Here is a 25,171-nt window from a genome sequence, read left to right as displayed (position 1 = left end):
GTGTGTGTGTGTGTGTATACATACCCTCCCTCTATACTCGGCTTAGAAGTCCTTACCCAACCCTTATTTTCGTCGCAGTCGTTGTTCGAAATCATACACTTCCAATTACAGAAGTGTTTTAAATGACGAAAATATTCATGTTTTGGCAATGTAAAATTTTTTTTAATTAATTTTTGACAAATAATGAAATCTGTCTTGCAATGCGGTCTCCTGGTTCTTATACTTATACCTGGGAAAGTACAGAAAAATAAAATTAGAAAAAAAATTGACTCCCATACGACAAAAATTGACCACGATATTTAATTTCAAAATTTGCAATTTTTGGTGTCATTTTCATCTTGCATTGAGAGATCGGCTAAATAAGTTAGAATAACTCAAGAAGTAAATTTAAATGAAGTGCATCCAAAAATATGTATAATTTCATGGGTCGTAAAAGGAATTCATGTGTTGTCCATTATTTTTTCGCTTCAGATTTTTTTCAATCGCTATACTGCTGCAAGCCAGATAAGGACTCTCCTGCAAGTTATCAGAAAGTTGACTCGGATTAATTTCAACAGCTGTATATCTTACATGCAACGCCTTCGTCTCTCTATCTTACCTGCTTTTCATATTTTCTATAATGAATGTGATAAATGTAAAAGTCAAAGGAGAATAAATCAACTTGCATTGAGAGATCGGATAAATAAGTTAGAATAACTCAAGAAGATAAATTTAAATGAAGTGCATCCAAAAATATGTATAATTTTATGGGCCATAAAAGGAATTCATGTGTTGTCCACTTTAGATTTTTTTCAATCGGTATACTGCTGCAAGCCAGATAAGGACTCTCCTGCAAGTTATCAAAACGTTGATAATTCATTTCAACAGCTGCATATCTTACATGAAACGCCTTCGTCTCTCTATCTACCTGCTTTTCATATTTTCTATAATGAATGTGATAAATCTAAAAATCAAAGGAGAATAAAAAAAAAGGCAAAAGAAAACTAGCGGCATCTGAAATGAAACGTTATAAAATCACATGTTACACATTGTAAATGTAAAATACTGGATCCAGACGCCTTCCTCAAAGAAAGGATAACTGTCAAATTTATACGGTAGTTCACATACGAATGTATATTCTGTAATCTTTATTAGTTCTGATTATTGTTAACAAAATCCACAAATGCCTTGTTTTTGAGTTCAATGAGTTTAAGTCTTCTCACCATAAAAGTTTTACTCCTATGTAAAGACAGTAAAAAGAGAATATTAGGCATTCACATTTAAAACGCTTGGGAAATCCCAAAGTAAAAAGTTGTAAAGGAAAGTTTTAATGCAGCTTAGTGCGAAAATTAGCATCATGATAATAAAAGATAAATCTTGGTACATAGAAAGGTAAATAAGATGACATCAGTTCTATTCATGATAAGCGAATTTATGCTACACAATCAAGCTTGATTATCTTTTTGATTAACACGTTGTCACTTAAATTTGTTATATGGGCATATAATAATGGTTAATAAGGAGCTTTGAAAGACTAATTTGGGAGATATTATCTCATTTTTTCCTGCGTGCTTTTGTGGTGTTAAGTGATACGTACAGCTAGTAGTTGGATGGTCGATGACGCAAATTCCGGCGAAGTTCCACTTGGTTTCTTCCGTTTCGTGCTCTGAAAATCCTGCTCTAAGTGGTCTCTATAGCGGCACCCAAACTAAAACGTGGTGGATGATAATTTTTTACCATTTGGATTTGATCGACTGCCACTCGTGTCTCTCCTCAAACACCCATTAAGTGATAGAGATGTAAGAAATTATCGCTTTCGTCGAGCGTCTTCTTGTGGTGAGGAAGCAACTGGTAAATCCATTGTTCGAATTCCGGTGAGCTGATGTTTCGTATTTCTAGGTCCAAAATATCTTGACTTCAAATAGATTTGGTCTTAGGTCGGATGTCATCTCAATGGAGAGTTGTTAAAAAATACCTAATTGCTCTTTAAACATTGGTTAGTAAATTGATTTGATACTAAGCCCACGACTGCCATCTGAGGGCACGGGGTGCTCTCGTGGAAGACATTTTAAAGGAATTGGATCCCAGTCCCGTTACACGGGGAACGAGAGGACATTGAAAACGCCAATGCAGCTACCTCGTTTGCCCGCAAAGCCGTCTGAAAAACAGCCTAGCATAAAGGAAAGTGATGTATGTTTTTAAAATAATGGAGTGCACTTGATAAAGATGATAAATACGATTTATTTTATTCCACCAGATAGAAAAGGCAGTACATGGATGTCAGACCAAATGTATGTATCAGAAATGAATAATTTCAATACACATTTTTCCGTTGATGTCGAACGTAGCAAAAATAGTTGCAGGAAATGCTTTTGTGAAAGCATTATAAGTTACTTACTGTTCGCACCTGAACACGAGTTTCGAGTACAGATCGATATCTAGCACCATAAGATTTTCACTGATAAAAACCTTTTTAACCTTATACTGCTTCATTTTTTATTTCTTATTAAAGTAGTTTATTCCTTTTCGGACAGGAAATAAACTCTCAGCTCCTGCTATTATTACGTGCTTGCTTTTAAAATGTTCTCGCTTTATGACATACAACACAAAAATTTCGATGCAGCATTAAATTAGGTATATATATTTTTAGGAAGTCCACTGGAAATTGAATAAACTAAGTGAATGAAACGTTAAACAGAAAATTCTAACAAAAGATATGACGCAAATCCTTGTCTGAGTAGCAATAGGTATACATCTGGCGAATTTCAATTAAAGACTAGAAAAATTTATTAAATTTAAAACCTTTATATTTCAATACTACTAGCACATTTGCAATATCATTATTTAATAACATTGTTGTATTTTTTGTAAACATTTATGCTTTTTAGAATGTATTTCGGTTTTTGTGTATTTTTATACCCTTATGTATCATTATATTTATTTACTTGTTTGCTTATTTTACATATTTAATGTAATAGTTTTGCAAGCATTTTTATTTAATTGAATTTGTGACCATGTATTGAATGTTTAAAAATTATGTCTTGTAATTCTGAACTTATCAGCGTTTAAATTACGACAATAGCTGAATTAAAAGACGAGGTATAAAGAAAAACTCTAGTGATAGACTTCGGCTGCAGTGTTTGTCGCTCAAATGAAGATGTTTGACGACTTCTCGCCAATTTGGAAAACTTTCTATTTGTTTCCCGAAAACACATTTTTTTAACTTTTGGGAACGATTGTTCGCGAAGCTTCCAGAAGTGCCGTATAACCCTATAAATCCCAGTGCGCTGAAGATGAGAGTTAATTAGTTCAGAGTTAGCTGAAGAATCAGTTTAAAATTGTGTGATTGTGTTAGTTTCTTGCACAGTAAATATTTTTCCAGAGTTTCATCTGTGTATGGTTTCGATGATCTGTGAAATTCTTCGAGTGTTAAGAAGAATTTTTCTTGCCTCTGCTTGTCTCCTTAAGTTATTCATAGCTGTTTACTTTGTTGTGAGCTGTTATTTATTTCAATAAAGTGTTCGTTTCTTTTGTGCATCCTTCGCTTGCAACAACATTATTATTTAGTTTTTAATAATATAAGCATATATATTATCTGACTCATGAAAATGCACGATGTGCCATTTAAATTATACATAACGAACCAATAAAACTCGTGTCAGCAGTCTGGTGAGTATTCAGAAATTTATTGAATTCTCGATCTTCTTTTTACATGGAAGCAAAACATTCAAGCATTTACGAAACTTACAATCTAATAGAAATATTAGCAACAGTCCAAAACTATACAGAAGGATAAGATTAAAGCTTGGTTGTATATAACATAATATGATTTATAAATTTATATATAAATGTAATATATAATAAGCTTTGAAAGAACTGACGTTTTCCCAAATACGTTATATTAACGAATGTAATATTAAAAGAAATTCATCACTAGCATATTATTTACATAATCTAGTTTGAATATACAGACCAGTTCCCAGGTTTCTAGAAATATATCTATAGTCCTAAAAATTAAACTATTAGACAGTCGAAATATGACATATATGGGCTCCGCAAAGCTATACCATATATGGGATTTGAGAAAATTAAAGTGAATCAACAAACTATTGATTCTTTCTTGCCTTAAATAGTGCCATATAGATTTCAAACGAAATGCCCATACATCTAAATTTTTATTGATAAAAGAATCTAAGTGTTATTACAATGGATTCTCAATTTTATGAATATGTATGGATAAAAAAGAAAAAAACTATAAATTTAGAAGTTTGTAAATGTCAATTAAAAACTGGTTCATTAATAGCATTAAAACATTTTATCTAATGAGGTACTCCGTAAAAACAAGTAGCTCTTGAATTAGAAATTTGAAAAATAGTTGAATTGACTGTATTTTAGAAGAGAGTTTTAGTTTTTTTTTTTTTTTTTTTTTTTTTTTTTTTTCCAGCTATTTTAAAATTGATGCATTTGCATGTTTAGTAGTATAACATGAAAACCTCAAATTCTAAAATATGTTTCTTGTGTTAAAATTCCTCGTGTTTATGTATTTTTTTAGACTCCAGTGAGAAAATCCTGGTTTGAACCAAGGAATGTGAGTATTCCTCCTGGACCTGGAGAACAAGGTACCGCATTTTCGCTACCTCCTGGACTTGAACGAACAAAAGACGAACTGTACAAAGTAAATGGCTTCAATGCTCTGGTTAGTGATTTTATAGCACTCAACAGGACGTTGCCTGATATTCGACATCCAAGGTAAGCAGATTACAAAACACAATTCTATAGCAAAATAGTTTCTTTTATACACAATTTTTGGAACTTTTGTCATTATTTTATTCTTTTAGATAACATTATATTTGATATTGTGGGAAGATTTCCTCTTTCTTAATACTATTAGATATTTATGGATAAATCTAAATAATTAATAATGCTTGAATTAATTAAAGAATCATAAATTTATCACGTATTTAATCTGAAGTATATATTTTCAAATACCTGGATTTCACAAGGAAGCGCTTTGTAAAGAATTACGATGCTAGAATAGTAAATAGAATAATTATGCATTAACTTACATAACCGAAATATATCACGTGAGGTTACATTTACTTGAGTTAAAGATAGCAACACGATAAATTGTGAACAAAGAGCTTAAAATATGAATTTTAAAAATTAATACAATTCAATATCTTCCAAAACAGCCAATAACACAGCAAGTACTGTGTTGGTCATTCTCGATTATGTATTTTTTAAATCAATGTTACGATCATTTTTAATTGTGCTTATAGTTTGAACACTTTATGTGTTGTGTCAACAAATGGATGAAGTAACACAGAAATAATCAAAAATTTACTTATATCATTTATTTGTTCAGCAACCAACGATGCCCGTGTTGTGTCATCATTTTATTGATAGGAAAGTGTCTAAAGTGGGGATTTTTCGACTTCTTTGATTATCTTATTTCAATACGAACAGGCTATTGGGGATTGTTTTAAGACCAGGCTTAGGGTTATGAATGACTTAATGAAGTATTTCCTATAAAACGATGGTTTTAAATAATTAGATATGGCCACGGCTTTCCTGTAATTAATAAAATACGTTTCAAGAAAATTCTGTTCAACTAAATTTTTGGATTGATATATCTGTAGATAAAAATCCATTATCGTTATTAACGAATACAGTTGTAGTTATTTCCACAAAAGTTTTGAAAAGCAGAAAGAAGAGTGCATTATTTTTACACAAAATTAGCTAGAAGTAATGAAAGAAACATATTAATCAGCTACTTCAGACAGACAGGTGCATTTATCTAATTACACACAACATTCTACATAACATACATTTGCTCAAAGCCGAGGATTGGAATTTCAATAGTGGCAGCTATTTCTTTGTAGACGAAAAAGAGATACCTAAATACAACTTATATAATCTTTCGATACAATCATCAGCATTACAAACAATTTGTTGCCAGCTATGTGGAAGTCGTAATATACTTGGTGTAACATCTGTTCTGTTATTGATTTGAACAGAGCAATATGTTGTTTGAAAACTCTGTAGAACAATTGGGAAAGTAATGCCACGAAATGGTTTCTTCAGCTATAGCATCAAATCTCAGTCAATAGTCTCAAATACTTAAGTCTGGGTAATATGATAGATGAAGACAAAGCGCTTTTGATCCGCTTCGATCAAACAAATCAGCCGCTGATTTCGCTATACGCAAGCGAGCTTTATTCTGGGAAATAACAGAGGGATTCTCCAGAAAATATTGCTACTTATTTCGCAACGTTAGAGACAGTTTAAATTGCATTATTAGATAGATAGTAATACTGTACAGCAACTGTCTGTCTTTGTATGCCTTAAAATAGTGTCGTCTGGTCGTACACAAGAATCACCACAAGTTTCACATTGGGGTTGTGAAGAACTTTTAAAACCTATTTGTGGTCATCAACGAGCTTAGCTCGCATTCTTAAACAATTCTAAAACAATTCTTAATTCAAAAACTTAAGTGAAACAGAGAAATAAAAACAGAGAAAATGAAAGAGAGAAACTGAGACTTAAGTTTTTATCTGGGTTATTTTATCAGTTAAATAATCAAAACATTTCACGTACAGTTTCGATTCTTCTGTTTTGACGAAACGCGATATGGAATTAGCTGGCTTCGAAAATCATTATGCATTTGCCCTGATGATGAGATTCGAATTATGGTAATTTACCATTTACCGCCTTTTGTAACTTTGCTTATGTATTATATAACTTTTGTATTTCTACTCAAATGTTTTAACATAGTTAACTTTAATCAACATATTACTTCCAATTTGATTTAAGTTTTAAATTCGCTTTTTATTTGTTAGAACTCTCATGATAACTTCATTTATCTTGTTTTTACACTTTTCATTGCACTTTATTTTAACTCGTGTTAAAATTATTCACCGGAACAACAGTATCACACCGACCTTTAAACAAAAGCATGTAGAATATTCTTTTTACCTTGTTTTCTAATTTTTGCAGCTCAATGCGCAAAAATCCTTGACCACAAAGGTCTTTGTTCTTCTCTCTTAAATTATATATATATATATACGTATTAAATAAATAAATATATATGTAAGATAAAAATATGTAAATCAAAATTAGAATTTAAACTAACGGGGTCTGTGTTCTAAAATTCGTAATAACTTCTCTGGATTAAGACATTTCTAAATCATTCCTTTTTGGCATGGCCTGCGCAGCGCTCATGACGTAATAATTGGAAACTGAAACTTTTAACTCAAATAAAAATTCTCTTCGTGTGCTTCCATCTTGCATAACTACGCACTTTAGCTTGATATTTAAAACGGTACAAATGCAGTTTGATAAAATGAATAATGATAAATGAAGTGCAATAAAAAATTTTTAATTTTTTCTCTGTATAGTTTGACAAAAAAAAAATGTGAGTGACTACTTTTTTTTAATTTTTTTTCAATTCAAAGTAAACGTAGAAAGAAGGGAATTATTTCAATAATTAGCAGAGATTATCTGTAAGCAAGCGATCCTAAATTCTCTCCCAAAAATTAAGAGTAGAGCGATTAAGGTCAAAGGTGCACTGCAATTCCAGCAACTGTATTCATTTTTGAACGTTTAAAGGATTTTTAGGTTAAGATTTGAAAGCCTTCAATGACAAAAAAAGTACGTATAGTTCAGGTTTTAATAATCGAATCCTTTTCAGAATTTATAGGATTCGAATGTCCCATCCTTAATTTTTAGCCCATTGTAAACAGCATGAAAGTTATATATTTTACACGTAGATAATATATACAGTTTTTGAATGACTTCACAAAATTCCTAAATGAAATTTATCACTGCTTAGTCCCCCCCCCAGATGCATTCTATTTGATGCTGTTCCTTCATTTCGTTTCTCAGCTTTAAACTTTTACGTTTTTCATCATCACTTTGAGGACGGAAAGTAGTTTGCATCTGACAGATCTGGCAAGTCTGGGGGATTGTTAAGAAAGGTTACACTTTTTTTTGCAACAATAAGCTGCCTAACGACAACTGCATTGTGCAAAAAAAAAAACTTTCTTGCTTGTCGCCCTTCAGTTATTGAATCCATAATGGCAGATATTGTCTGCGGAATATTAAAGAAAGGCTTTCATTCAAATTTATTCCGTTAGCAGACTATATTGTAATGGAAACCAATTGGTGTTAGTAATTACTGCCACTGATCATGTTTGGCGGCTTCAGTGGAAATGACCAAAAAATACTTCAGTCCTAAAATTTCAGTATTCACTTAAAAACATTTTCAAACTCTGTAAAGGTTTAAATAGTAAGAAGTTATCAAATAAAATTTATTGGACTAGCTGCCAAAATAAAACTTTTTTTTTAACCTGAATGTTTTCTTTAAAGAATAATAACTTTTTTTAAGAATTAAAAGTTCTTTATGTTTATGAAATAGACATTTATTGCACATTTTCGAACCGTTTCTCTATTAGGCTTATTTTCCTCTTTATCTCATATTATTTGGTGATAAATTTTAATCTAAAAATTTCTTTCATATATTTAGAGTTTCATTTGTTTTTGTTGATTGATTAAGCACATGAAGGATATCTGTCCAGAGGCAAAGATACTTTTGTGGAGGACTTTCTAAAGAAACCTGTTCGTGCTTACGCATAGTAAAATGCAAATACTTCTGCCAGGTTGATTGTTTTACGTACGCTGAATACTTACGTGGAGAATTTTCTTAAGGAAACCAGCTCATATTCACAAAAACAGATTGGAAAAAAACCTCCAAAAACTCGTGCGATCAGCCTGTTCGCTGAAAGTGAATCTGGGTCGAACTACCTCCGCTCACCGTTCTTAACCATTCGAACATCTGTACGTCACTAAAAATTTGCAAATGCCTGGTACTGTTCAATATTACTTCTACTCAATCAGATTCACCGGGCCCGCCAGCCGCCGAGCGGTAAAGTCGCTGAACACTGGTAGTTCAGTCCGAGGTTCGAATCCCGCGAACGGAGGTTTTCGTGGTTTTCCCCATGTGTAACGTGTATACGAGCCAGTTTCCTTTAGAAAGTCCTCCACGAAGGCATCCCTCCCCTTTGGCAGATAGCCCTAGTGTGATTTGCCATAATTAAATAAACCAAACCAAACCAATCAGATTCACCGATTCTCATAAGAATGCTAAGGAAAGAAAAAAGAGTTACGAAATCTATCAATTACTCCTTTTGAGGTGTTTTTGATCAAAAATGAAATGGGGGCTGGGCAGATATTGGTGCCTCTGGTCTCTAACTAATAACAGAGGCAACCTACGCTGCGCCTTTAATTATTTATGTACTTGTCCTTTCCAGAACTCGAGATAAGTAATAATTGTACTCAACAAAATAAGAATCACTGTGATATATGTCTTCCGAAAGGAATTATTTGAAATCTTACGAAATTAATTTCAACTTTAAAAATAAAAAAGGATAGAATTTTTACAATGATTTTCTTACTAAATGGCTTATTTTAATGCTTAGAAGTCAGAAGTTACTATTTAATGTTTCAAAATCTGGTGAAAGGTCTGATGCTGACACATTTCGTTTCTTAAGCGTCTGAAATCGAGGATTTAGTTCTGTATTTGTTTCTGAAATTGATTTTTAAGTCTTAAAGGGATCTGAAAGGGATTTTTGAGTCTTAATGAATTTTATACTACATGTTTAGTCATTTATGGCTTTATACGTTTTTTGATTTCTTACTTCAAAGGCTAATTTTTCTTACACATAAATAGCGTTTTTCAGCCGAAGTTCCACAAAGTTTCAGCCGAAATTCACCTCATTTGAAAACACAAAATTAGTACAGCCGTTCAGGTCTGAATTGGAAATTCCTCTTAAACATTTCAATATTCCTCTTAAAAATTCAAATATGAAAATGAAAATTATTCCATACGCTTAATTTTTGTTAATTTAATGCAACATCCTTCACCAATTTTATGTCGTGGAGTCGTAAAAGACATTTATTGTTAAATGCGATGTTAACGTAAGGTACAAAAGTTTGGAAATAAAAGACCTGTTCTGATTGAAATTTTTTCTCTTCTAAAATACAAGTGTGATATTAATCCATCAAAATACCATACTTAATTCGCCCACCAAAGGCCGAGCGGTAAAGTCGCTGAACACTGGCAATTCCGACCTGGATTTGATTCCAGACAAATGAGCTGGCTGTCCGGGTCCTTTCGTGGCTTTCCTCCTGTGTAAATGTATAAAAGCTAGTTTCCTTTAGAAAATTATCCACGCAGGCATCCCTTCCTTTAGTCTGATAGTTCTAGCGTGCTTTGTTATATTCTCAATAAACTAAACCATCCAGCATACGTAATTCCTTCTCAAAATCTGAGCAAATGGCGTATGTTTAGGTAATAATTTTAAACATTTGTCTCAAAGTACACTTAACTTTTTAATTCTTTTAGCTGCAAAGTGAAAGAATATTTGTCAAAGCTACCAAAGGTCAGTATCGTCATACCATTTCATAATGAGCACTGGACGACACTGCTAAGGACACTAACGAGTGTTGTTAATCGATCCCCCCAAGAACTCATAGAAGAAATTATACTAGTTGACGATTATAGTAGTAAAGGTAAGTATTTGTAATTGCTTTTATTTTGGAATTTAGTATTTTAACGTACCACATAAATGCAATATACATTAATTGATATTAATATATGAATAACAAAATGAACTTATCATTTTAACACTTAAATTGTAAAAGTCTTTTACTTTGTTTAATGATCTTGGTGGATTGCAATGAAAAATAAATCATATAATTTGAAGTATTACAATGCTCAGCTAATTCCTGCTGATTTCTGTTTTAGATTTATTCAGTCTTGCATAAATGATAGTAGGACTAAAAGCTCTATACCCACCTTTATCCAAGAAAAGAAAAGCATCTGGATGCTTTACTTTTACTTGCAGTACAGTAGATTTACTTGCAGCACAGTAGATTTTAAAGTTCATTCTACAATTTAAAGGGAAACTATTACTAACCCATACTTCTTCTAGTTTGCGTAGACTGAGTCACATTTCTTACTTCAGCTACCGCTTTCGTATGTAAAAAACGTAACTAATTAAGAAATTTACTTTGAAATGGAAACAAAGCTTTACTGAAAGTCGAGCAAACATTTGATAATTTTTCTAAGCTCGTTTTCATTCGAAAGTAAAAATATGCTTTCGCAAAAGCTGAAAAGAACTAAAAGAGTTGAACTGCTAGGCCATCAAATGAAATGAGGTTATTTGACAAGGAAAAATGAAATTCTTTTTAAGAACTGAATGTTTCCTAAAGGAAGCACAAAAATATTTGATAAGAATTAAAAGTTGCCTGTTTATGATTTAGACGTTTATTATACCATTTTCGAAAAAACTATTTACCATTAAATTAAAAAATTATTTTTTTCTTTAGTTTCTCTTTTGGCGACAAATTTAAAACTGCCTATTTCTTTAATTTCTTACTCATAAAATTATGATTATACTTATATGATGCAACTTCGTGTTCATTTAATGAAGTTTTGTATAAAATTTCTGAATTATTCAGATGAAGATATGGACAAAATTACGCTGATATAGTTATGGGAAATGAGAAAATGAAAGCACATGTCGTAAAGTTCTACGCGGGTTATAGCAGATAATCTTTAAAATTCAGACTACAATATTCGCAATGTTTCCTATGTTTAAGATGCAAAACCAAATGTACCGCTGATTCCTACGCACTTCATGAATGGTTAAGCTATATAATTACATCACTTTACATGCAACTATTACATCTGTCGCCGAAAGTTGACATTAAAATTACTTAATATACCATAAAAAGAATATAGAAATTCTGCAGGCAAATAATGCTTTTCCATTTCTGATGCCTTTGCTTAAGATTTTCAAATTTCCCGTAGTTATGCATATACCCTGCAGAATTGTCAATAATAACGACTCTTTTACTCAAACGTCATGAATTATCTTCTTACTTAAAAATTTAATACGATCAAAAATATTTCATTCAGTTCCAAAACCTAAACGATTTTATGAAAACATTTATTATATATATATATGTGTGTGTGTGTGTGTGTGTGTGTGTAACTTGTAGAGACATTAGGATATTTTTAATTTTTAAACTGGGAGTGATGAAAAATTAGCAACGCCTTCTCCGGGAATCGAACCGCGACCCTCTGGAATACGCGCCCAGCGTGCATGCCAAGAAGGCGGGAGAAATACCTTATAAATTTTCAAATAAAATAAATTATAGGTAATTAATAATCGCATTATTTATAGATTTATATGGAGAGTTTACAATTTCCATTAAACATGCATTATATAATGAAGGTATTTATTCCATGGCAGAAAATAACATCGTCATCAAAACCTACTGATGAACACGTGTTTCAAAAATTAGTTTCTGATATACAAGTAACTTAAATTAAGTTTTATCTTTTCAAAGGGACTTAGCATTAAGATAGTGCAGAAATTTGAAAAATAATTATTTGCTGCTGTATACTATTTCAATAATTAGCTCAACGTGAAATTACTTATACTACGGTACCCCAGGTAACTTGCTCAAAAAGAGAGTTACTACCAAAATAACGTGCAAGACATTTTTTTCAGATTTCAAATGGAAAGAAGTAACTAATGCAAACATATGTGATATATGGAAATCTAAAATCTAGCTGTTCCACTTTATTGTAGTTACTACGAAGATGTTATATTTTCATGAACTCAATGAATGTTGAATAATTATTCTTCTATTTGGAAATTTCGGTCTTTTCTAAAAGCTATTACCTATAATGCATCCAATGCGTTAAGAAGTTTGTACTCTCTACCATTTGAAGTATATAATAAACAAAAAATCAAAAACAAACTTTCAGTATCAATACTTTTAAACAAAGCTTTTTTAGAACTTTCTCATTTCAGTAAATCTATAGTTTCCCGACTGGACTAAGTGAATATAGATAATATATATTTTATAATGTCTAATAATATATATTTTTTAATTTAAGCTAAGAGCTTTTTTTTCGCGTTCATAAATTAGCGATAACGAACTCAAGTTCAGAGCTCTCATTCTAAAACTAATCAATGGTAAACTGTTTTCATGTTTCTCTAATACGTATTCATGTTATCTTCAGTGTACCCTAAAGGTATCATGCTAGCAAGTAATCAGTCCAGTGATATGTTCAAAGTTTAATCAAATTTGATTTAATCTGCTTATCAAAATAATTTATTTCTCTAAGATAAATTTATGCATGTTATGGATATTAGTGTACTTTTAAATACATTGTACATATGTATTTGACATTAACATTTACTCATTTTTATAAAAGCATTTATCCAATCTTTTTTACCTAACTGTTTGCGTTCAGGTTAGCTTATTAAGATATTGCTGACTCCATGAAAGAATAGCTAAAAAATAAATAACAATCGGGAAGATAATAATCGTAGCGAAGAGCTTTTTTTTTCACTTTAATAAATTAGCGATAACGAACTCAAGTTCAGTGCTCTCATTCTAAAACTAAACAATGGCAAACTGTTTTCATGTTTCTCCAGTACTTTACTGTATATAGTTTTCCAATATTTAATACATACTTATTTTGACTAAAGACTCTTAGGGCGCTCTTAAATTAATTAGGAAGTCTGCGAGCTACCTGCATTCAGTATGAAATGTGTATCACTTGTAGTTTACTACAGCCAGCTTTGTCTTTGTAACGTTTCTCTACCGTAATTACTTACTCAAAAATATCTGCCTTTCTCTGGAGTTTTAAAAGCTTGAAACTAGCTAAATTACTTAAAAATATCTTATATCCTCCTCAGATTGCCTCGGGATGAAACTGTACGGAAGACATCAAAGGTTTCATCTCCATGTTTATGGTAACTTATTAGTTTCTACAATTATTTCAGGAAAATATTATTTAAATAAATGTAAAATGTTTCAAATTTAGAACTAGATTAATTTGAAAGTAATTATCTGCAAATTAAAGTTAGCAAATTATGTTCAGAAACCAATTTCGGACGAAACGGTAATTTTATTTTCTCTATCGTGAATTCAAAAAACAAAATTACATGAAAACCAGGTTCACTTGTATGTTACAATAACATACGTGAGCATAAATTTAATCTTTATTAAATTTCTAGTTTGATATCTTCCCCGTACATATTATTAAGACTGCCTATAATGATTAAATTTATCATATTTCTTTCGGATTGCTTTTACGTGGTATTGAATCTACGCTTGCATTCTTTTACGTTCTTCACGATTAAAAAAAGTTTAATCACGTTCTTGTAAATAAATCTATAGAAACTTAATTAAATTGCATTCCAGATTTTTTTAGGCATTATTCGAGAGAAAGGATGCAATTTCCTGTTTATTCGGCCTTTCGTTTTGTTTTAAATTAAAGCAAGGTTATCTTGGGCTAAGATGGAACTTTTATTAGCTGTCTTTCACTCTTTATGACTAAATTCCTTTGCTTGTATTCAAGACTTTTATACGGACTACTTTTATATTTTGAATTCTCCGTGTCATCAAATGGATGCTTACTTTCATTGTAAAATTTTCTTGCATGATCTGCGGGATATATAAATGTAAAAGAAAAACTTCAGTACATATAAATATTTTATTAACTTATTTCTGAAAAGTGTTCTCAGTACTTTTGTTTGTTTATTTAGTACAATACAGTTAAGCCTGTGCAAGCTATTAATAAAGCTGGGAATCACATAAACAAAGTATTTTAAGCATCAAAGATTTTACATATTTGCGAAATTTGTGTAATGCATGAAATGTTACAAAAACCTTGTAGAGACATAAGATATTTTTTAAAAGCAGGAGAAATGAAAAATGAGCGATGCCCTCGCCGGGACTCAAACCACGGACTTCTCGAATAAGCACCGAGCCTGTTGACCACTACACCACGAAAGCATGCTAAGAAGGCGGGAAAATACTTTACAACTTTCTCAAGATAAAATGAAAATGTTGTACCTAATTCAAATAATTTTATTTTTAACGAGTCACATTAACGCTATACAATAAAACATGATACGAAGCAATTTAACTTGGTACCAAATGTGAAAGTTTGGCAGCATGACAGGATATACTCTAATACACCCTGTAAATGTTAGGAATTAAATAATGTTTTAGTTATAAAAATATTATTGTACATGTACGAGCGAAATCTTTAAAAATATTTTGTCCCTTCTTACCATATACCTTCTTGGTATATGGTAAGAAGCACGTCCAACTGGGAATTGTGAGGTCCGGAGTTCGAGCACCGACGAGGACACTGCACGTTTTTTCCATATTTCCTACTTCGAAAAAGAAAAACCTAATAGACTCTACATGTTTAACAGGAATCTTTCCAGTCTTCGATTACAGGTGGAAGGCCCAGCTACCTTTTACCTTCTTGTACATCCGCCTTTGGTGTTTCGGGGAGATTTCAAGGTTGTCTCTGAAGTGATTTAGGATGGTCTCGAAGTATGAAATTTGGTGTATAGCCCACAGCATGGCTGTGGAGTTGACTTCTTTCCTGGAGAAGTCTTCTGATAATAGTGTAGAGACATTAGGATTCTTTGATGCAGGAGGTATGAAAAATTAGCTATGCCTTTGCCGGGACTCGAACCTCTCGAATACGCGCTGAGTGTGCAGGCCATTACACCACGAAGGCATGCTATGAAGGCGGGAAAAATACAGTATAATAGTAGCCATGCAGCCTTTGTGTTTTCTTCCTTCTTACTACAAGAAGCTTCGCTCTGGATTTCCTTGAGTTCCTGTTCGAGGAAGGCTTCAGTTTTTCAATGGTAATGTAATATTAATATGTTTATTTACCCGCCCTTGTGATCGCTATTTTTGCTTATGTGCAAACGCATTTTCTGTTTTTAAGTGCCGACTAAACATGAAGTGAAACACATTTAGAACTGCTTTTAACCTGTTAATAATGCGCGATGATATTTGCGTGTGGTTCGTAATAAGCTACATTTTTTTTTTTTGGAATGTGCGTACGTTCTAATTTGGGGTATTCCTTGCGCGAGGAAAGAAATACGATAAATTTAATCATTATAGGCAGTAATATCAATATGTATCGGGAACATATCAAACTAGAAATTTAATAAAGATTAAATTTATGTTCACGTATGTTATTGTAACATACAAGTAAACTTGGTTTTTCATGTAATTTTGTTTTTTGAATTCACGATAGAAAATAAAATTACCGTTTCGTCCGAAATTGTTTTCTGAACAGAATTTGCTAACTTTAATTTGCAGATAATGACTTTCAAATTAATCTAATTTGGGGTATTCTTTGCGTTATGCGAGGCACTACTATATACAAAAGAGCATGATGGTACTTCTTTAAGGTGTCCAAACTGTTTTTAGTTGTATTCAATTATAAGTTATTTGAAAATTTATTCAACTGTTTCTTAATAAGTGAACAACGATTAGTTAACGTTATACAGTTCACAGGGTTTTTATGGAAACAGGAAACGTGAAAATGCGCATTATCCTCTCAAACGATTCGAAATCCGGACATCTCGATTGCTAACTGGACGTGCTTCTAGTTACACCCCAAAGACACGCGCTAAAGAGGGGTACTTTACCTTGAAACTTTTATATTTAAAACTTTAATGTCATAATATGCTTTAGTGCTAAGAGGACAAATAAATCTGGCTTAATATGAAGCTATTAACCTTAGTGTCATTACAAACAAAGATGCGTCAATTTGAAACACATTTCAGCTCTTTCTCGCAGCATGTTTAAACGTAAGTAATAAGAACTCGACAGTTAGATGTTAAGCTGCAATATCCCTTGAGTGCGGAAAGGATAATATGACTTACGTGAAGGCATTCTACTATTCTGTGCTCGTAACAGCAGTAAATGTCAGCTTCGGAATGTATCAAAAGGTCTTGCTCTGTATATTATTTAGAGAAATGCACAGTTGGTTGAACATCAGTAGTAACGAAGCCTTCTAATGATGCTTTACAGCTCCAATATGCGATTTTAGATAGCTTCTGCTTATATTAAGTTTATTCAGATGTTTGCTTAGTTACTGTTCAGCATTCAAGAGGTTAAGAAAAAAGTTTGCAGGTTAGTTTCGGTGTTTTGTTCTAAATTTCTGTGCATTGGTTATTAAAAATATTTGGTTATGTTAAGCGAATAATCAGGTATATTAAATTATTGCTATATTTCATTTTATGTTGCGCTAAAAAAGAATACAGCTACACATTTATGCATTCAATACGCACAGGATTCGTTTCATGCGCAAATGTAAATTGAAAAAGAAATTATTAAAATTTAAAGCATAAAGATAAGCGATATAGCTTCCAATTTAGGTAAAAATAACACACCGAACAAATATTAATTTAGAAGTTAAACAACAAAAATCAGCGTTATATTTGCAAATTTTCACAGGAATAGTTTCGATGGTTTTACCGAACCATCAGCCTCACCTGCCAAAGAGCAAATGAACGAGATAAGATATAGTGAGAAGTTAAAAGAAGAATTGATAGGCAGGAGTTAATTTATTGGCGCCATCTCTTAATGAAACAAAAAAACTAAAACATACACCGTTAGACAAGGAAAAAAAAAACCGCACCAAGAAGGAGTTATCTGAATGGGACGAAAATCAGTAAAAGTGAAGTATATGTACAGAAAAAAAAATGATTGAATGATTTATTGAAGTGATAGAGCTTCACGAAGTGAAAAAGTCAGTAACGCGTTTGTCCACCTCTGGCCCTTATGCAAGCATTTATTCGGCTTGGCATCGATTGATAGAGGTTGCCGATGTCCTCCTGAGGGACATCGTGCCAAATTCTGTCCAACTGGCGCCTTAGATCGTCAACATCCCGAGCTGGTTGGAGGATCCTGCCCAAAATGCTCCAAACGGGCTCAACAGGAAAGAGATACGGCGATCGTGCTGGCCAAGGTAACGTTCGGCAAGCACTAAGGCAAGCAGTAGAAACATGTGCAGTGTGGGGGCGGGCATTATCTTGCTGAAATGTAAAACCAGGGTGGCGTGACATGAAGGGCCTTAGAACTTCGACGATGTACCGCTGTGCTGTACGGTTGCGATGGATGACAACCAAAGGGGTCCTACTATGAAATGAAATGGCACCCTAGACCATCACTCCTGGTTGTCGGCCTGTCTGCCGGAAGACAGTCAGGTTGTTATCCCACCGCTGTCTGGGGCGTCTCCAGACTCGCCTTCGCTGGTCATCGAGGCTCAGTTCAAAGCGAGACTCATCACTGAAAACTATTCTACTCCAGTCAGTGACATTCCAGTGCAAATGAGCCCGACACCACTGCAAACGGGGCTTGACGTTGTACAGAGGTCAATGGTAGTCAGCGTAAGGGGCGCCGTGACCTGAGCCCCCTTTCTGTGAGCAGTCTATGAATGGTCCTTGCGGTCACTGAAGCACCAGTTGCACGTACAATCGACGATAATGATGCCTCTGGGGCTGTGAGTGCCGCTCTGACGATTGCTCGGTCTTCACGTTCTGTCGTTTCTCTAGGCCTACCGCTTCCTTCTTAACGCTGCGTTTGCGGCCATGGTTCACCCATTCCTGCCAACATCGTCTAATAGTGTCATCACTCCTGCTGAAATGTCGAGCTATTCGGCGATAAGACCAACAGGCTTCTTTGAATCCAACTACACGACCTCTCTCAAATTCTGACATCTGGACATATCGTTCGCGCACCTGTATGCGAGGCATAGTTACTGTCTTCCAGATTACACGGAATGAAATTCGTGAAGAATTTGACCTAGAATCGTAATTTCTCCTCTTAAATAACCTGCCAGTTGCGCAGATGAGATGCGCTGTAGCGACAACCGTTCATTCATTGGCAGCCAAAACGTAAAATTTTGCATTTTTCGTCGAAACCTGTATGCATATCAATTTGTGACCAATTTGCTTTATATCTTCTCGGTGCGTCTTTTTTTTTTTTTTTTTTTTTTTTTTTTTTTTTGAGGGGGTCTAAGAGTATAAGAGTATAATTTCTTTAAAGGCTGAAGGTAAAGATGGATCAGAATTAGGGTAGTTAATTTAATTAACTCGAAATTGTTTTATCAATAGATTACGCCAGTAGCTCCTGCCCAGCCATTTTTATCGTGTCTTATCGCTATATCATATCTGATTCATTTGCTATTTGGCAGCTGAGGATGATGGTTCGGTAAAACCATCGATACTAGTCCTTTGAAAATTTAAAAATATAACGCTGATTTTTGGTGTATGACTTCTAAATTGATATAGCTTGCAATTCCTGCCCAAGCGAAATAAGAAAGCTGTAATTAATAAAGCAAAAATAGTAGTTTTGATACATTCATGCACTAGATTCGACCACTAGTAAACTATTTTCCAGTTAATCGAATTTCTTGATCATACAGTAAAAATACTTTTGAAGCATATTATTTTGAATGGAGTCTAGGTAAAATTTCGAAAATATTCATTCCAAAATTCTATCCAAAATAAACATATTTGTGAATCCGTATTTCTTAATAACTTCTGAAATACTAATGATTAATTTGCGTACTTCTTTAAAAGTTATATAGGCCCTCCAGCGGCCGAGCGGTAAAGACGCTGAACACGGGTAGTTCGGTCCGAGGTTCGAATTCCGCGAACGAGCTGGCTGCATGGGCGTTTTCGTGGTTTTCCCCATGTGTAACATGTATACGAGCCAGTTTTCCTTACAAAGTCCTCCACGAAGGCACCCCTCCCTTTAGGTAGATAGCCCTCGTGTGCTTTGCCATAATTGAATAATCCAATCCAATCTTTAAAAGTTATAATTCAGAAAATTATTTCTGCAGGATCAAGAGAAAGAAAACTGTATCTATTAAAGGTATTAGCACGGCATAAATATTTATCTTTGATAAACAGGTTAGTGAAATGCAGAAAATGTTTCTATGACTGCTTTCACTAATGAAAATTGAATAAACCTATCTAGAAGTCGAAATTTTGCTTATGTACGCTTTACATTTAGAGTTTTGGGCAGTTTTCTGAGTTTCCGTTTAAGCTTAACAAAGCTGTATATTGATTAATAGCAAAATTGAAAAAGGAATATCGAAATTATAGTTTTTTAATAGTTTTAATTATTTGAATTTGTAGAAATTTAAATATGCAATAAGTAATATTCCACTTTTGTCATCAAAAAAGCATTTCTTCTTTTCACTCAAAATTGCCCCAAACCTAAGCGCTAATAGATAAATGTAGCAAGTAACGCAGAAAAATAAAAAGGAAATAAAAATATATCAGAAAACAATCTTAAGTAAACTTCTGGTTTTTATGTTTTTTCATAAATCATCCGTTTGAAAACAGTCTTTTCTTTATTTTTATGAGTTTATTATATTCTCTTACCATAATATTTTACATATTTTGGTGCAAAATGTTCTTATGAAAGTTTCAATAAAAAGCGTTCTAGCTGTTTAATGAGTTTCACACGCAATTCTAGGTAAAAAGATTTAGGAGAAAGTACCATTGATTTCCGAGTTATTTGAAATTACTGTCATGGATGACTTCACATGATTAATTGGGTTTAGAAATAATTTAAATTATCAGGAGAAAGTACCATTGATTTACAGTTATTTAAAATGACTGTCGAGGGTGACTTCACATGACTGACTGGGTTTAGAAATAATTTAAATTATCTTAAATTACGATAAAATAAATGCCCGGTTTATAAAACAGTTACAAATACTCAGTTTTTACGAATTTAAAAGTAGAAAACTGAATATTTTATACAATTTCTTATTCATACTCGTTCTATATTTATATCTAATTCTAGTTTAGTTCATATAATATGCTTACTATAAAAATGTCGCATTTACTTCAGCAAATAAGTGAATGAATCTACATTACGCATGTAATGCTTTGGATTAAATGCTTTCCTCTGTTAAATATGAAACGCTTGAAATATTGGTTTTCCAAATCTTTAAAGTTTATATTAATATCGCTTATATATATAACTGTTTTTCTGTGCAAATTACATTATATACAAAAAGGTTATGAATACCTATGCATAGTTTCATAGCGCGTTTTAAATTATTCTGTAATGTACAGAAATTTTTATAGTATTTTTATAGTATTACTAATCATTACAATTTACGTATTTATGTACACTGCTGGACATTTAAATTTCTGCATCCTGAAAGAAAGCAGTTAAACGATATTTATTACCATACTAGTATATTCATTTTAAAAATGCATTGTAATTAAGGGAAGAAAATCATTTAAATTTCAGGAAATTTTGCGTAATAGAACATGCAGAAATCAGCACCTGCCTTTGCAACACCAGTAGCAATTATGCTGCTGCGCATACAGTCGAATACAGTTGGGATGGCAGTTTGGGATACTGAAGTTCATAAAGCTCCAATTCTGTGCGAGAAGTCAGGGGATTGTCGTGAAAGACTCTGTCTCCAACCATTGACTAAATGTTTCCCGTTGTTGGAAGCTCTAGAAAACACGCTGGCTTAGGCAGGAGTCGAACACACTGTGTACTGAAGAAGCCGCCCAGCCGGTACAGTGGTTAGTGATGTTGACTACCACACCGGTGGGTCTAGGTTCGAATCCAAAACAAGCTATAGATATGTATAGTGTCTGCTCGGCAAGGAGACACTCAAAAATCACCGTGAGCCAAAAATCCTCTTGTGAGGCTGGTGGGAAAACAAGAGGGGTGGGAAAACTTTGGACTGCCTCCTTGGGATAATCTCCCCCGAAATTGTCGCTGACTGCTGTGCCGAAGGGCCGGGGTCGATTCCCGGAGAAGGCATGAATGTTTGTAAATGTATAGTGTCGGTGCGGCACTCTAAATGTGCGGCAAGCCGAAAGTCCTCTCGTGTGGTTTGCTGGAAGGAGAGAGGGATGGTAGAACCTCAGACCCGTTCCCCCTGGGGGTGTTCTCCATCAAAATTCGGGGCGGAAGTGTGCCAAATCGCCCTGTCACCTGTTAGGTGCTCAAGGCTGTTGCCAACAACAGGCGTAATCTAGCGCTCCTTGCCGCGAGGAATTTCGTGTGCTTGGTCTGAATATACGTCAGGCAAGTGGGCATAAGCAACAACAACAGAAATCAAGCAATACAAATGCTGTGATCAAGGATAGTTACAAATAATTACGTTTCTCTTTCGTACATATTTGCTTAGTGAAAGCCACATTAGAATTCCTTGCAGTTCCTTTACCTGTTAATCTATGAAAAATTTAAACTTTCGGAAAGCTTTTTGATCAATATTCATTAGAATTCTTCGTTGTTTTCCGCCCACTATTTTTAATTGTTTTGCGTACCCCATAGGTACTCGTATTACAGATTGGAAACCGTTGTTGTAATTGATTGGATTATGACGAAGCATATTCCTTTCTGCCTATCTGCCTAAAGGAAAGGATGCTTTCATGGAGAACTTTTTTAAAGAAATTGGCTAGAATTACCGTTACTTACGAAAAAAAACAAGAAAATCGCCCATGCAGCCAAAACGCTTACGGGATATAAAACCGCTTCGAAGTATCAGTATTCAGTGGTCTTAACAACGCGTCCAACCTAATTCTCATGGATGAAGTAACTAGGGAAACAAACAATTGTACTTAATTTTCCACAGCAAATATATGCACCTATAATTCAATTGAAAAGTTTACCTTAAATTTAATTTATAAAAAAAAAGCTTTTGGTCTTTATTTCCCATTAATTCAGTGTACGCATAAATCATTTTTACCACTGAATTGTCAAAATCCTTATTAGCTGGCTATACTTTTGCATTGTTTGTAAGATAATGTCATTGTTTTTGGTTTCTGTTTTTCTATTTTTATGATAATTCTTTCATTTCTCTTCAAGTTTTTTTACTCTAAATCTCAAAAGAAAACAAAAAAAAATATTGTTAGAATATTTGATACCACATGAATAATGAATACTTTGTTTTATTATTAATTCATTAATGCATCGTTACGCATTGCATCGCTTTAAAATAGCAAGCGGATCTAATATTTAAATTGTGAGGAAATTTCCGAAATTAGAGAGTGTACTTCCCAATGTAAGGAAGGCGATTTAGAATTTATGGATTTTAATCATTGATTCATATTACTGTCTTCACAGAACCCTTTCTATTGAGCTCGAACCAAGAGGATCAGAACCCCCTTTTTTTCTAATGTCAATTTACTGAACAAAGTTTTAGTTTCTAATGCCTGAGTTACAGAATGAAACATTGTAGCAAATAATTGCTGTTACAATCTTAGTTCCATTTATTGTTTTTGTTTCTAGCGTTTCTTAGATAAAGAAAATTAGTGTACAAAAAATAAAAATATTTCAATGAAATCTGGTAGCACAAAAATTTTGAAAAATGCGTTAATAATTAATAAAATTCAAAACTCTAAGCAAAATTTCAGTTTTTTTGTCTTTTCATGCATCATTTTGCAAAAAATAAATAGAGAAGCTAATTTATAAAAATCTAAAAGTATTTTAATATCAGATTTCTTCTTACTCGCAGTCTGAGGGGTTAATCTGTTTCTTAAATACAGACAGAAAAATAATACGTGTAACATTTGTACACTATCAACATAAAGTTGTGAATGATTATCTTGAATTTTACATCTGTTGCATTTTATTAAGCAAAAGAGCAGTCTAATTATTAAAACAGACATTCTAGTTTTTGACACTGATTCTCAAGTTATCGTAAAAATAAACAAAATTTTTTTGGCAGGCTCTTTTTATTTTATAATTTCTGAGTTTTATAATTCAGTTCATATGCTTCAAGATATCAAATTCTTACATGCCTACAAAGCAAAATTCAGCAAAATTCTTACATTCCTACAAAGGAGACAAAAACTTTAAATTTAATATGCATTAATTTACTGTGAATCAAGTGCAAATTTTCATTACGAATAGCAAAAAATTATAAACATTTCTTTTTGTCTTTTCTAACCTTAAAGTGTAAAAACACGCACTTAACTGTAAAGTAAAGAAGTCATGCAAAGTAAGGTTATCCATAGCCCATTACTCACTAGAAGAAATAATAAGAAAGAAATTTTCCTCCTGCAAACCATAAATCGTTATTAATGAGGATAAACGGAAATGATTCGGTCCGGCTTATACGTTGCCGCAGTCAGTTATTTCAAAGCTCTTTTCGATTATTCTTTGCCACTTAGATTTCTTTTAGTACATATAAGGGAATAAAACTTCACTGTAACATTTTACTTTAACTCATATGTAGGAAATTGCTTACAATCATATAAACATAAAGTTGAAGCATATAAAAATATCATTTTAAAGTCATAAAATAAAACTTGTATTTTATTTATTAAATGCAAAAGGCAAAATCACTTAAGGCAAAAAGATGTTAAACTTTTATTTGGAAGCAGTAATATTACGTTATTATAACCTAACTGTTTAAAATGAACTTGAAACATTTCATAGGTTCCAAAAACGAAACACGAATTATTCGGAATTCTCGCTTAGTTTCCGAATTTCAACAAATGATGCTACCGATAACGACAGAGCCATCTAGTGAGGAAAATAGTTATTACTTTCGTGAATATAATGTATGTAGCGCAAGAAAGAGAGTGAAGTGAATGAAATTATGAAAGATCTAAAACATTTATCAGCTCTCAAAATATTCACACCTAGGTAGAAAAACTTTATTTTATTTTAACTAATGATTATTTAAGATGAAAAAAAGTTATTCACCTCTAAAGAAGTTGAATAAATTGATTCATTTGCATGAAATTGACGCATTGATTATAGAGTTATATTTCTTGAGAGTAAAATGGGGACAAACCGGTGATCAGAAAGGGGGGGGGAAATGCTTACTATCAAATTAAATTCATTCACTTCAGATACATCATTCTTATTTTCAAAAGAAAATTTTTCTTAGAAAACGTTGTGCCCTTACCTTAATCAGTTAATAAAATTCAGTTCATCAATTCTTTCACTTCAAAGCTACTCGTGTAGAGGAAATTTCATCTTCATCAAAGACTTATGTAATTTCTTGAAGCATCTGAAACTGCTGTCAATGGCGAATTTATAAAGCGGGGAGCCCACTTCGCTTGAATTTTTTAGAATACCTCAACTTAAGACACAGAGTAGGTTTACTATTTTTTTAACTAATTAATGATTTAGGTTCCTTGCAACGGGTTCTTCGTGATTGCGACTGCGCATTTGCATAAATTCGCCTCTGGCTGCCAATGAACAAATAAACTAATTATATTGTAGAGACATTAGGTACTTTTGGAAGCAGGCAAGATGAAAAATTAGCAACGCCTTCGCCGGGAAT

At 33.0% G+C, this 25,171-nt stretch overlaps 1 protein-coding gene across 3 annotated transcripts in view; it reads left to right on the top strand.

Annotated features, from left to right (window-relative positions):
• Positions 1–25,171, top strand: part of LOC118181553 (putative polypeptide N-acetylgalactosaminyltransferase 10) — a 185,451-nt gene that overhangs the window by 115,102 nt on the left and 45,178 nt on the right. For all 3 annotated transcript variants that reach the window (XM_085807218.1, XM_085807217.1, XM_085807219.1), the window contains 2 exons: positions 4,532–4,728; positions 10,382–10,548. In XM_085807218.1, the coding sequence (XP_085663344.1) occupies positions 4,532–4,728; positions 10,382–10,548 (364 nt within the window). The remainder of the gene's footprint in view (positions 1–4,531; positions 4,729–10,381; positions 10,549–25,171) is intronic.

This window comes from Stegodyphus dumicola, chromosome X1 (assembly GCF_044657685.1).
Source record: "Stegodyphus dumicola isolate Sdum_Otavi_A_Nest chromosome X1, ASM4465768v1".
Classification (NCBI taxonomy): domain Eukaryota; kingdom Metazoa; phylum Arthropoda; class Arachnida; order Araneae; family Eresidae; genus Stegodyphus; species Stegodyphus dumicola.
This window is presented reverse-complemented; position numbering and strand designations above follow the sequence as displayed.